The sequence below is a fragment of the Acinonyx jubatus genome, chromosome A1, assembly GCF_027475565.1.
Source record: "Acinonyx jubatus isolate Ajub_Pintada_27869175 chromosome A1, VMU_Ajub_asm_v1.0, whole genome shotgun sequence".
NCBI lineage: Eukaryota > Metazoa > Chordata > Mammalia > Carnivora > Felidae > Acinonyx > Acinonyx jubatus.
Genome location: NC_069380.1, coordinates 11,196,148 through 11,211,587, shown reverse-complemented (window position 1 = coordinate 11,211,587; position 15,440 = coordinate 11,196,148). Strand labels below are relative to the sequence as shown.

Sequence of the window (15,440 nt, the reverse complement as noted above, 5' to 3'; positions counted from 1 at the left end):
TGTTTCAGTTTTGGTAGTGTATATGTTTCTAGGAATTTGTCCATTTCTTCCAGATTGCCCATTTTATTGGCGTATAATTGCTCATAATATTCTCTTATTATTGTTTTTATTTCTACTGTGTTGGTTGTGATCTCTCCTCTTTCATTCTTGATTTTATTTATTTGGGTCCTTTCCTTTTTCTTTTTGATCAAACTGGCTAATGGTTTATCAATTTTGTTAATTCTTTCGAAGAACCAGCTTCTGGTTTCATTGATCTGTTCTACTGATATTTTTGGTTTCAATAGCATTGATTTCTGCTCTAATCTATATAATTTCCTGTCTTCTGCTGGTTTTGGTTTTGGCTGTTCTTTAAGGTATAAGGTTAGGTTGTATATCTGAGTCCTTTCTTCCTTCTTTAGGAAGGCCTGGATTGCTATATACTTCCCTCTTATGACTGCCTTTGCTGTGTCCCAGAGGTAACATTGTTCGGTTTCTAATTGTTCATTACCATAATATAGAAATACATTGATTTTATATATTTATGTTTTTTTTTTTTTTAAGTAGGCTCCTTCCCAACTCGGGGCTTGAACTCATGGCCCTGAGATGAAGAATCTCAAGCTCTACCAAATGAACCAGCCAGGTGCCCCTCTATATTTATCTTGTATCCTACAAACTTTCTAAAATTTTTTTAAAATTATTTTTATTTTTGAGAGGCAGAGAGAGACAGAGCGTAAGTTGGGGTGGGGCAGAGAGAGAGGGAGACACAGACTCTGAAGCAGGCTCCAGGCTCTGAACTGTCCACACAGAGCTCAATGCAGGGCCTGAACCCATGAATGGCAAGATCATGACCTGAGCCAAAGTTCGACGCTCAATTGACTGAGCCACTCAGGCACCCCTATCCTACAAACTGTCTAAAATAATGTATTAGCCAAGCCGATTTTCTGTAGAGTCTTTGGCAGTTTCTACATATGCAATCATGTTGTCTGTGAATAAAAAGAGTTTTGTTTCTTCATTTCCAATCCTTATGCCTTTTATTTCTTCTTTTTGTCTCTGGTGCTGGCTAGGACATCCAGTTACATGTTATTTCAGGTCATGACAAAAATTAGAGAAATGGATGACCTAGAAACTTCTCACAGATGAGTAAGTTCTCATGATGATGAAGATGCATATAGAAGCCATCTCAGTCTGAACTAAAATGGGACACTTATCTGGAAATTATTGGACTGTTGAGTGGTGATGCACTATAAACTTCGTAGTAAGATAATCATTTACATCTCTAGGCACTGTTCCACAAGCTATTTCCAAAATATGATTTAAGACACAATTTGAATATGTTTCTTGGGCAACTGTGACCTACAACATATTTTATCAAGTGTGACATCTACTTTATAGACTATCCTCATCCTTGTGTGTGCTCTTGAGTGAGATCACAGATATGCCTTTAAGCTTCTAATCACCAACTAGTGATAAACTCTTCCATAACCACATAAGCTCAGGAGAAATGGAAGAAGATACTCAAATGTCTTTTTGTAGTTTTAAAAATTAAAAACCCCATAATTCCAATTGTTCTGCACAAAGAGGTTAACCAATTATTCATTGACTGAGGAGTCTGAGGAAAGAATAAAGGGTAAATTTTATACATGGTGATGATGATGGTAGCTTTCAGTAAGTTCTTTTTAGACTAATAACCTGGTAATTCTGAGGGCTGTTAAAGCCATGACCCCTGAGAAGTGAAAAATATTTTGAGAAACTTCCCAGCAGGAGAAGACTCTTTACCTAGGGTTCTGGGCCCCATTCTAGCCCAAATGTTCTGGATTGGCATCAACTCTGTCCCTCTTCCCTTGACCCTGGCTGTAGCCATTCCAGAAGACTGTGATGTCATTAGACACAAGACAAAAACTCCCATTTTGGGGCTTCTCCAGCTGTCCCTAGACACATGGCAACCTTAGCACAAAGAAGAGAATACAGGCTGTGGAACCAGGAGATGTGGTTCCTTTTGCTATTAACCAGGTGCTGATTTCGAGCCTCTGTCCTTACTGACAGAATGAAGGAGCCAGACAAAATAGTACAGTGATGATATGAACATTCTTTTTTAAAAAAACTTCTATGGTGGGTTGTTTTTTTTTTTTTTTTTTTTTTTTTTTGGTTTTGTCTTGTTGCTTAAGAGCTTGTAATGTCACAGTATCACAATTATTCTATGAGTGATCTAGAAAAGTATTTTGTCCATTTTCCTGGCAAAAAAAGCTGAAGCTCAGAGATAAATGTCTTAGAGCTAGTTTAAGTGGTAAGGCCTGTGTCAAGGGGCAAATCCAATACTGTTGCCTTCTGGTTTAGCATTCTTCCTACAGTATCATAGGGAAAAGACTGCAAAGAGGCACCCTGCCAGGCACAGTTCTGTTGGCCACCAGTGTTCTTAAAGTTTAAACTGGGATGTGCTTCTCATTTGCATAGGTCACTCCAACCATGTGTTGTGCCCATCACTTTCAGGATCTGCCTGGTCCTTGAGTTGTGACGCTGCCACAGAAACATAGATCCATACATCACTCGATTTCATTCGATTCTAGTATTTTATTATCACATGCGTTCATTCTTCTCTGTTTGAACACTTCCCAGGACTCAACTTGTTCATCTGCATCAAAACAGCTATAAGTACTGACTTGTCTAAAAGAAAACACCGTGACCTGTAGTGGCAAATTATCTTTTGGGGCAAGGTTTGCTCTATCATCCGAGCACAGAATATGGTGGCACATAAACTTGCTTTCATCCTAAGTCTGTTCACCCAAAACCTGACTCCTGAAATTCCATCATCTATGATTGTTAGTCAAATAAACACGGACAGAAAGAAACAGAAGACTTTTCAAGAAAATGGCCTTCGCCCTATTCCCCAAAGTCGCAAAGAAAAGGTACGGCTCGGTTAGAGGTACATAAAAGGATCATTTCATTCATACCTCTGGGTTGAGGCTGAAAGCTTTTGCTGGTTTTCCCACACAGAGAAAATCAAAAATAATTTCTTTCATGGCAAAATCTAAGCGTTCCTGTAGTGGAAAAGAGACAACAAAACAAAGATTTTAAAATACAAATTCAGTGTGAAGTGTCTATTTTCATTTTAGGCCACCAACAGGTGGTTGCTACAAGAAGCAAGATGCTGTTCAGTTTTATGCATCAAGAGAATCCCTGAAGGAAGACCATGCCCCTTAGAGCCTTGGGTGAAGCTGCCCATTTTCATGTGATGTACAGAGATGCTTTTGTTATGTAAAATGTGGAATTTAGCCCCTAAAGCCTGGAATGACTAATGAGAAAACAAAAAGCAAAAAACAAATCCCCCAAATGAAAAACCAAAACACTTGGAATGTCTGAGCTTAAATACAGTCTCAACACTTTCTGCTTGTAAAGCAAATGCTGATCACCTCTTGAAACTCAGTTTAAAATATATGTTTAAAAATACCACTGCAAAATGACCATCTTCTCCTATTCTCTAACGTTTCAAATCCTTGGGCTCATATTATAATGGACAATGTCTGAAAGCGAAATGAACAATCAACAAATAAGACATACTATGATTACGTAAGTGAGAAAGCAGAAGCCAGATTCTGATGGTTTGAGACAGTGGCTGCTATGATATGACTGGTTCATTTTAAACAATATTCTGGAATAAGCAAAACACATTCTCAGGCACGTGATAACTATATGCAGAAAAATCACATTAATTCATCTGCCCAAAAAGCAAGAAACGTCTTTTCCCTAAGAGCAAATATGACAGAGGCATCTCATTATCCGAACACATAGAGAGATATTATACATTACTAGTCTATGAAGTAACGACTGACCCTTACATCTTTATGTCAATGTCAATTGTACTAATAGTATTTTCATGCCTATAATTTCCCTTTATCCACACAGCATTCTGAAGTACACTGGGCGAGCATTTCCCTCCACGTTTTACAGTTCATTTTACAGTTCAAGACACAGAAGAAAGATGCTCTCTGACTTGTTTAAGGGTATAGAGCTGGCTTGTAGCAGAGGCTGAACTGGGATAATTATCTTTTCACATTGTTCTGTAAGTCACGAGGAAGTCGAAGTTGGGATATAACCATTTACCCACAAAGTGTGATTTAAAAAGTAAAAATCTTGGGTCTAAATAGTAAACTAAATACTAAGATCTATGTTTACCATTATTGGACCCAGTTTTTAAGGAAATTAGTACCTGTAAGTTCTTAGAAAAGTTCCTGGCAGGGGCGCCTGGGTGGCTCAGTTGGTGAAGCATCTGACTTCAGCTCAGGTCATATCTCATGGCTCCTGAGTGCAAGCCCCCCATCAGGCTTTGTGCTGACTGCTCAGAGCCTGGAGCCTCCTTTGGATTCTGTGTTTTTGTCTGTCTCTGCCCCTTCCCTGCTCATGCTCATGCTCTGTCTCTCTCTCTCTCTCTCTCTCTCTCAAAAATAAATAAACATTAAAAAATTAAAAAAAAAAGTTCCTGGCAAAGAGTAAGTACTTGATAAATTCTAATATTCCTATTCATGCTTCTTTCTCACGGGGTGAAAGAGCATTTTTCTTTACTCCTCAAATTGCACAAAGCAATCTTTTGATTTCCTCCAAACACCAGACTCTTGGCTTCCTCCTGACTTGCAGAATCCAGAGCAGAGCATCGGGACAAAACAGGGACTGGGAGTCAAGAGGCCCTTTTACTAATAGGTTCTATGGCCTTGGATGAGTCACTTAAACTCTCTCCGCTCCTTCATGTGACAGACGCTGAAAACACCTGACGTACCCATGGCACTATTTGTTTTGAAGAAAAAAAAAAAAAGCTACGTGTGAAAACACTGACAACACCATCCTGCAAAGTCTTTCCACATAAGCTATTACTTCAGACTTTTCACCTGGTAGCACTTGCTAGGAAGGAGACTGGCTACTTGAAGGCAGTTAGATCATTCCCACTACCAGAAGCTTCTCCATTACCTGGGCAATGAACTGGATGATTTTCACAAAGATGTTCAGAGGCATATCCCTTGGCACCACACCACGGGACCCTTTGGGGAAAAGTGTTGTGATGATGGTTATAAGACGGCTGAAAGACAGGGAGAAAAAAAGAGAACACAAGCAAGATTGGCTGAGCTCCAGTTCTGTAAGTGAAAATGGCAGATGTTTCATCTTATCTAAGTATCAGAGAGAATTCAGAAAAAGAAAACAAACCACTTCATCCCTTTTTCATCAGCATAATTACTCTATCAAGTTTTTCTGCAAAACTAAGGGCAGTTGGAAGATCATAGCCATGTGCTTTGTTAACATGGTGAATGCAACCTTGGCCGTGGAAGCTTGCCGTCCTAGTAGAAGCCAAAGTTTCTGCAATGGCTGCTGAGCTACTGACTAAGCAAAGACTGAAAATGTCCTTAGGACTTAGATCTTTTAGAAAGTGTCAACTTTGAATAGTTTTTACTTTGGTTAATACAGGTAGCAGGAAAACAAAACACCCTCTTTATCGGCTGAGTAATGGTTACCATTAACTCAGTGAGGTAGTTACCATTAACCTAAACCAGATCCTTACCTCTGAGTAGCTGTGTTGCTTTCACATTTAATTCGAATCATGTAAACCCAGAGTAATCTGTATAGAGATTCCAGTGCAACCCGAGCCATCTTGGGGTCTTTATTCTGCAACAGAAACCAGGATGTAAGATAGCATTAGATTTAAGATTTAATTAATATTAGGTGGTAAAAAAAAAAAAAAAGATTAAATGGTACTGTATGAAATGTATGGAGATTATTCTTTTCTGAATGGCTTAGAAATGCAGGGCCCCTACAAGGCACTGCATCATCTGGGATTTATGGAGTATTTGCGTCCGGGTGTCCATTGTGTAAATAATCTATGAGGAGGGATCCAAATAGCCATGAGGGCAGGGCAGAGTGGTTCCGGGGGAAGTCATGTCATTCTCTCTTTTGCCAAGGTGAATACTTGAAATTGCCTTCTTCCTCCAGCCCTAGGGAACCTGTATTCTCTAGCACTAAGAGAATAATTAATCTCTTCTTTCTAGTGTTGATTATGCCCTTGTAAACATTGTTTTTGTTTTGATTCCCCAAGTTCCCTACCCACCCCCCCACTGCCTGAATCTAATTACCCACCAACATTTATTGAGATGAATGTGTACTAGGCACTGTGTTAGAACATGGGATATAGAGATAAAAGATAATCCCTTTCCCTAAGTTGTTTACAACCTCTGGGGGATGGGAGATGGATAAAAAGCAATCAACTCTAAGGCAGTAGAAAAAACTGGTAGGCACAGGAGCTAAAGAATGAAAACAGAAAGAAAGACAAGCTATGGCAAGCTCAAGGAAAGTCAGGAAAAATTTTCAGGGGCACATGAAAACTCAGAGGAACTTTAATCCAATCATTTACTCATGTGTTCATTCAACAAACATTTGGTTGGCTACAGTGGGCCAGGTACTGTGCTTGGCACAATATGAAACTTTGCACGGTGTAAAAGGATGATGGGAAGGGAGAGCGTGTGGAAGCTAAGAGAGCTGAAGAAGACCGGTCATGTCTCACACCCTGGCAATAGTTTGTATTCCAGTGCCTAGGGCCAGATGAAGGAGCAGGGGCTGATGAGGGTTATGAGGAAGGCAAGGGTGATGTGTGGGACCCTGCATGCCAGGTTAACAAAGGGGACCAGGGTTCTCCTGATGGTGACAGGAAGCCACTAAGATCAAGGAGACCACGGAAGAAGTCCCCACACTGTGGGGAAAGGAACAGAGGCAGGAGACCAACTGTGACAGAGCTGCTGGCTTCTGGGTAATAACAGGCCAGAGAGGAAGCAACGAATTCTTTCCTCACTGTCCTGTCTTAATCTAATCATATTCCTCTTGATTTAAAAATCATGCACTGGATAGTTTCCCTGATGCCTGTAGGATCCAGGTAACATTTCTTGGCATGGCATAACTGACCAGTCAATATGTAGCTCTAATCTACCTTTTCTGCCTCCATCCTGCTTTTCCCCCACAAGCTTCCTCAACTGTGGCCAGGCCATGTTCATTCCATTTCCAGGTCAAGAGTGGGTTCCTTCACCCCTTGCCCCTGCCTCCTTCTTTTCTATCAGGTGAACCCTACTCCTTCACAGTCAACTTGAACATCCCCTCTTTTGTGCAGGCTTCTCTGTTCCTCCCCAGGGTCCTCAATCCCATACCATTAAAGCTAATTATTCTGTCCTGAATGTCTTCTGACCTTCAAACAACCTCTAGCAAATGGTCTTGTTTAGATGTCGGAAAGGAAGGGGCATTATTTACTGTAATATCTATTAGAATTCCTGCCATTCTTCAAGGGGTCGATAAATGTTTCCTAAACCGTGTTTAAATGTCACTTTTAACTGTCTTACAAGTTTTTTGCTCTTACGTTACTTCTCTTCCCTTATTTATTTATCTTGTCATAATTGTCCTAGCTGTTTTATTCTTAGTGTAGATAATTTGGTACTGATTTTTGTAGAATTCATAAGTGTTTAGACATAAAGTTTATTTTTAGGCTATTTATGTAAATAAATTTTATGGAAAAGACTATAGAGAGTAGTTTTTTAGATTTAGGAAAAGTGGATTTCTTATGTCAAATTTTTGGTGTGATCATTATTATAAAATTCTAAATTTCTACATGCATTTAGGTCTGTTTTTAGAATTTTATTAGTCTGTTCATTCATGTGCTAATACCACATTATTTTCAGTTTAACATGTGTTTTATTACTAGATTATACACCTGAAACTAATATTACACTGTATGTTAACTAACTGGAACTTTTCTAGCTCTAGGGAAAAAAAGGCTCTGACTTTTTTTTAAGGCCCCAACTTTTTAAAAGCATACATTTATATACAAAGGACAATTTTTTGCTTGTTTGATTTGCCTGTTTGGCTACATAAAGAAACTTTATGTAAACGACTAAACTGTAAAGTTGCATTTAAAATATTCCATCATTAAAAAATTGGGGTTGGGGCGCCTGGGTGGCTCAGTCAGTTTAGCGTCCGACTTCAACTCAGGTCACGATCTCATGGTCCGTGAGTTCGAGCCCCGTGTCGGGCTCTGGGCTGATGGCTCAGAGCCTGGAGCCTCCTTCCGATTCTGTGTCTCCCTCTCTCTCTGCCCCTCCCCCGTTCATGCTCTGTCTCTCTCTGTCTCAAAAACAAATAAACGTTTAAAAAAAAAAAATTGGGGTTACTGTGTTTTTCTAGATTTTTAAAATTTTTAATTTTTTTTTGAAGTTTACTTATTTATTTTGAGAGAGAGGGAGAGAGGAGGGGGAGAGAGAGAGAGAGAGAGAGCGCGCATATAAGCAGAGGAGGGGCAAAGAGGATTCCAAGCAGCCTTCTTGCTGACACCACACAGAGCCCAATCTGGGACTCAAACTCATGAGCTGTGAGATCACAACCTGCGCTGAAATCAGGAGTCAGACACTTAAGCGACTGAGCCACCCAGGCATCCCCTTCCTTAAGGGACTTCTAATCACCTCCTGGACGTCTCTGTTCCGTGATGTGGTATATGAGGGGGGCTTTGGCAATCTGGCTCCCCCATTACTACCTCCTAGGTTTGGTGCTCCCCATGTCATTATATCCCTTCTGCAATTTCCTAAATGCCTCAAATGCCTTCCTACCCCTGGTCTATTTGGAAAACTTCTATTCCCTGGCGAGATTCAGTTAGGTGTTATCGCCTCCGTTAAATCCTCTACTATTACAACAACTATTTCTCCTCCCCTGCCCCCCCACCCCCTGCAGAGAGACTGCCAAGTGCCTCTACTCTCTGCTTCCAGAATGTTGTCCTACCCCTTTACATTTCTTAGCAAAATGTGAACTCCAGAATTTTGGTTTGTTCATTTTTGTGTCCTCAATGACTGCCATACAACAGGCTATCAGTAAACATCAATGTAAAAAAAGCAGACTGTGAGTAGTTGCAGAACAACTTGATGCATAAGCAAGATGTCTTTATCTAGAACCTATACAAGGAGGCAGTTTGAGACAGTGGCATATAACCATCCTGAACTTACCTCCTCCTAAGGACACAACAAATCTATAGCTACATATGGAACAGTTCCCTCTGGAAAGAACCTGAGAACTAGCTGAACAGCTACTTTACAACAAAGGGTAAAAGAGCCACGTCAGGACAGGTAGGAGAGACAGATACATGGTCTTGACAAAAAAATCCTACCCTCAGAGTGGTGACCCACCACGGGGAGGGGTCTCATGAATAAGGAATTCCTCCCTGAGGAGCATGGAGTTTGTTTCCACATTAGCCACCCCATCCCTTGGGACCTGCATCAGAGAAATGAGCCCCCAAATGGGTCACTTGGAAAATGAACAGGGCTTATATCCACGAGAGCAATAGGGCGGTAGGGAAAGAGAGAGTTCCTGCTCTTAAAAGGCTCACATGCAGATTCACTCTCCCTGGGACCCAGTGAAAAAGCAGCAGTTAGAGAAGAGCCTAGACCATAGGTGAAGAAGATAAAGTTGCTGATATTAAGGCACGTGTTAGAAGGGCAAAAGACTGTTGGGACTCTGCCTAGGGATGGAGGCGCTGGTGGGTGACATTTTTACCTTCTTTCTCTACCTTGCTGGTGCTGGCACTGGGAAGTACTATTTTTGCACTCACTCTAACCAACCAGTGGCAACTCCCATCCCCCATGCCACTGCTTTGGATTTGCACCTCTTGTGTTGCTCCTATAATGTCGCCCCTGTGCCCCTTGACCTACCAAAGCCAGCATGCGTGCACAGCCCACACAAGGGGATGCCCTTGAGTTTTAGGCTCTGGTGGCCAGGGGCTTGCATTTGTAGACACTATGAGTCTTAAAAAACCAGAGAGACAGTTCCAGAGACAACCAAGAACTAGGGCAAAGTCAAATATTAAGGTTCATTGCTTACATAGGGCCACCCCCTTAAGACTGGGTGAGATAGCTATTTTGCCTAACACATAGAAACAAACAGAGAGAGTCAAGCAAAATGAGGAAACAGAGGAATATATTCCCAACAAAAGAACAAGATAAAACCCAGGAGAAAAAAAAAAAAACTTTACTGAAATGGAGATACATAATTTGCCCGATAAGGAGTTAAAGTAATGGTCATAAAGATGCTCACTGAACTGAGGAGAAGAATGGATGCACACAGAAAGATTTCAACATAGAAGAAAAATAAGAAAAGATCAGAAAGTCCCAAACAGAAGTCACAGAGCTGAAGAACACAACTGACTGCACTAAAAAATATACTAAAAAGGTTTAACAGCAGACTAGATGAGGCAGAAGGAAGAATCAGTGATCTGGGAGACAGGGCAGTAGAACTCACCCAAATAGAAAAGCAGAAAGAAAAAAATAATTAAAAAAAAATAAAGATAGCTTGAGGGACCTATTAGACAACATCAAGCAGAATATAGGGCTTCCAGGAGGAAGAGAGAGAGAGAGAAAGGGGCAGAAAACTTATTTCAAGAAATAATGGCTAAAAACTTCCCTAAAAAACTTCCAAACAAGAATATTATATGCAGCAAGATTATCATTTAGAATTAAAAAAGAGATAAGGATTTCTGCAGACAAGCAGAAGCTAAAGCAGTTCATCACCACTGAATTGGCCCTAAAAGAAATGTTGAAGAGACTGCATTAAGCTTAAAACAAAGGGCACACTAATTAGTGATAAGCGAACACATGAAAGTAAAAATCTCACAGGTAAAGGTAAATATATAGTAAAAAAAAAAAAAAGTGGACTAATCACTTACAGTTAGTATGAATGTTAAAAGACATAGTAAAATAATGATATACTAATTACTTAAGGGATACACAGAGATGTAAAATGTGACATCAAAAACACAAAAATGCAGAGTTTTAGAATGCATTCAAACTTAACTTGCTATCAACTTAAAATAGACTGTTAAATATATAGGCTGTTAGATGTCAGTCTCATGGTAACCACAAAGCAAAAACCTCTAAAAGATACATAAAAGATAATGGGGGGCATTGGGGTGGCTCAGTCAGTTACGCTTCTGCCTCTTGATCTCGGCTTAGGTCATGATTTCACGGTTCGTGAGATTGAGCCTCACATCGGTCTCTGCACTTACGGCACGGATCCTGCTTGGGATTCTCTCTCCTCTCTCTCTGCCCATCCCCCACTTGCACTCTCTCTCTCAAAATAAATAAACTTAAAAAGATAATGAGAAAGGAATCTAAGCATAACACCACAGAAAGTCATCAAATTGCAAGGGTAAAAAGCAAAAGAAGGGAACAGAGAGAAACTACAAACAGCCAGAAAAAATTAATAAAATAACAGTAAGTACAGACCTATGAGCAACTACTTTAAATGTAAATGGACTAAGTGCTCCAATCAAAAGACATCGGTTTGTTGAATGGATAAAAAACCCAAGACTCATATATGCTGCCTATAAGAGATTCACTTTAGATGTAAGGACACATACAGACTGAAAGTGAAGGGATGGAACAAGATTCCATGCAAACAGAAACCAAAAGAAAGCTGGGGTAGCTGTCCTGACATCAGACAAAACAAACTTGAAAATAAAGACTATAATAAAAGACAAAGAAGGGTATTACATAATGACAAAGGGGGTCAATCCAACAAGAAAATACAACATCCGTAAATATTTATACACCCAACATACAAGCACCTAAATGTATAAAATGAATATTAACAAACCTAAAGGGAGAGACTGACAACAACACAACAGTAAGTAGGGAACTTTAAAGCCCCACTTACATCAATGGATAGATCACCTAGGCAGAAAATCAAGAGGGAAATATTGGCTTTAAATCACACATTAGACTTTAAATGGTACATTACACTAGATGGACTTAATAGATGTATACAGAACATTCTTTCCCAAGTCAGTAGAAAACACAATTCTACTCAAGTGCATGTGGAACATTTGCCAAGAGAGGTCATACGTTAGTCCACAAAACAAGTCTAAATAAATCTAAGAGGATTGAAATCATATCAAGCATCTTTTCCAACCATAGTACGAAGGTAAAAACCAATTACAAAAAGAAAATTGGAAAAATCACAAATATGGGGAGATTAAGCAGCATACTAATGAATAACTAATGAGTCAATGAGGAAATCAAAGAAGAAATTAAAAAAAAATACCTTGAGACAAACAAAAATGGAAATACAATGTACCAAAATCTATGGATACAATAAAAGCAGTTCTAAGAGGAAAGATTATATCGATATAGGCCTATCTCATGGAACAAGAGAAATATCAAATAAGCAATCTAACTTTAAACCTAAAGTAACTAGACAAGAAGAACTCTAAAAGCCCAAAGTTATCAGAAGGAAGGAAATAATAAAGATCAGAGTGGAAATAATGAGATAGCAATTAAAAGATATAGAGAAGATCAGTGAAACTAACAGCTGGGTCTTTGAAAAGATAAACAAAATTGACAAGCTTTTGGGCTAGACTAAAAGAAAAATAGAGAGGGCTTAAATAAATAGAATAAGAAAATAAAGAGGAGAAATTGCAACTGACACAAAAGAAATACAGAAGATCATAAAGGACTATTATGAACAATTATATGCCAACCACTTAGACAACATACAAGAACTAAATTAATTCCTAGAAACATATCATCTTCCAAAACTGAATCATAAATAGAAAAATCTGAACAGACCAATTACTAGTAAGGAAACTGAATCAGTAATAAAAAAACTCCCAACAAACAGAAGACCGGGACCAGATGGCTTCACTAGTGAATTCTACCAAACCTTCAAAGAAGGATTAATATCAATCCTTCTTAAACTCTTCCAAAAACTTGAAAAGAAGGGAATACTCTCAAACTCATTTTATGATGTCAGCATTACCCTGATACTAAAACCAGACAAGAACACAACAACAACAAAAAAGAAAGTTACAGGCCAATATCCCTGATGAACATAGATGCCAAAATCCTCAACGAAATATCAGCAAACTGAATTCAAGAAGACATTTAAAGGATTATACACCATGATCAAACGGGATTTATTCCAGGGATGGAAAGATGGTTCTACATTTGCAAATCAATCAACATGATAAGCCACATTAACAAAATGAGGGATAAAAATCCTCTGACTTCCCAATAGATGAAGAAAAGCATTTGATAAATTCAATATCCATTTATGATAAAAACTCACAAGAAATTGAGTATAGAGGGAATGTACCTCGAAATAATAAGGGGCCATATATTGCAAGCCCACAGAATATCATACTCAGTGGTGAAATACTGAAAGCTTTTCCTTTAAGATCAGGAACAAGGCAAAGACACTCACTTTCACCACTTTTATTCAACATAGTATTGGAAGTCCTACCCAGAACAATTAGGCAGAAAAAAACAAATAAAAGTCATCAAAATTGGAAAGGAAAATGTAATACTATCACTATTTGCAGACAACATAATTTAATACATAGAAAAACCTAAAGACTCTACCAAAAAACTTACAATAAACAAATTCAGTAAAGGTGCAAGGTACAAAATCAAAGTACAAAAATCTGCATGCTTAGACACTAACAACAAACTATCAGAAAGTGAAATTAATAAAATAATCCCATTAACAATTTCATCAAAAAGAATAAAATACCTAGGAATAAATTTAACAAAGGATGTGAAAGACTTGTACACTGAAAACTATAAGACATAGATGAAAGAAATTAAAGAAGACACAAATAAATGGGAAGATATTCTATGCTCATAGATTAAAATAATTAATATTGTAAAAATTTCCATATTACCCCAAAGTAATTTACAGATTCAGTATAATCTCTATCAAAATTCCAATGCATTAAAACATTTTTTTTTAATGTTTATTTATTTTTGAAAGAGAGAGCATAAGCAGGGGAGGGGCAGAGAGAGAGGGAGACACAGAATCTGAAGCAGGCTCTGGGCTCTGAACTGTCAGCACAGAGCCTGATGTGGGCTTGAATTCATGAACAGCGAGATCATGACCTGAGCCTAAGTCAGATGCTTAACTGACTGAGCCACCCAGGCTCCCCTCCACTGGCATTTTTCATAGAAATATAACAATCCTAAAATTTGTGTGGTACCACAAAAGGTCCCAAGCAGTGAAAACAATCTTGAGAAAAACAAAGCTGGAGGCATTATGCTCCTTGATTTCAAAATACATCACAAAGCTATAGTAATCAAAATAGTATGGTATTGACATAAAAACAGACATATATCAATGGACTAGAGGGCACAGAAATGAATACAAGCATACATGGTCAATTAATTTACAACAAAGGAGGCAAGATTATACAAGAAGAAAAACGTTTTTCAATAAATGGTGTGGGGAAACTGGACAGCCACATGCAAAAGAATTATATTTTACCACTATCTTATAATGCACACAAAAATTAACTAAAAGTAGATTAAGGACTTCAATGTAAGACCAGAAATCACAAAACTCTTAGAAGAAAACAGGCAGTTAAGTGCTAGACATTGGTCTTGGTGATATTTTTTGGATCTGACTCCAAAAGCAAAGGCAACAAAACAAAAATAAACAAATGGAACAACATCAAACTAAAAAGTGTCTGCCAAACAAGCAAAGGAAAACATCAACAAAATAAAAAGGCAACTTACTGAATGGGAGAAGGTATTTGCAAATCATATATCTGATAATGGGTTAATATCCATAATATATAAAGAACTCACACAGCTCAATAACAAAATACAAACGATCACATTAAAAACTGGGCAAAGGATCTGAATAGACACATCTCCAAAAAAAAAAAAAAAAAAAAAAAAAAAAAAACAAACCACACAGATGGCCATCGGGTATGTGAAAAGATGCCCCAAACCATGCATTGTCAGGGAAATGCAAATCAAAACTACAATGTGACATCATCACCTCACACCTGTCAAAATGGCTATTACCAAAACGACAAGAAATAACAAGTGTTGGCAAGGATGTGGAGGAAAGAGAACCATCCTACACTGTTGGTTGAAATGTAAACTGATGCAGCCACTATGGAAAACAGGATGGAAGTTCCTCAAAACATTAAAAATAGAACTGCCATATGATGTAGCAATTCCTTCTGGGTATTTATCTGAAAAACAAACACACTAATTAAAAAAGATATATGCTCCTCTATTTACTGCAGCATTCTTCACAATAGCCAAGATATGGAAACAGCCTGAGTGTCCATCAATGGATAAATGGATAAAGATAATGGATAAAAGTGGAATATTAGCCATAAAACGAATGAAACTTCGCCATTTGTGATAACATGGGTGAACTTTGAGGGTATTATGCTAAGTGAAGTCAGTCAGACAGAGAAAGACAAATACCATATGATTTCACTTATATTTGGAATCTAAAAAATAAAACTAAGTAACAAACAGAACAGAACTCATAGATACAGAGGAGAAATCGGTAGTTGCCAGAGGGGAAGGAGGTGGGGGTGGGCAAAATGGCTGAAGGGCATCAAGAGGTACCAACGTGATTAAAAAACAAGTAAGTCATGGGGATGTAATGCAATG

General features: G+C 38.5%; 1 protein-coding gene across 8 annotated transcripts in view; it reads right to left on the bottom strand.

Moving 5' to 3' along the window:
• The window catches only part of FRY (FRY microtubule binding protein), a 441,627-nt gene that overhangs the window by 137,237 nt on the left and 288,950 nt on the right, over positions 1–15,440 (bottom strand). For all 8 annotated transcript variants that reach the window (XM_053214058.1, XM_053214062.1, XM_027064642.2 and 5 more), the window contains 3 exons: positions 5,522–5,625; positions 4,936–5,044; positions 2,928–3,014 (listed from right to left, as the gene is read on the bottom strand). In XM_053214058.1, the coding sequence (XP_053070033.1) occupies positions 2,928–3,014; positions 4,936–5,044; positions 5,522–5,625 (300 nt within the window). The remainder of the gene's footprint in view (positions 1–2,927; positions 3,015–4,935; positions 5,045–5,521; positions 5,626–15,440) is intronic.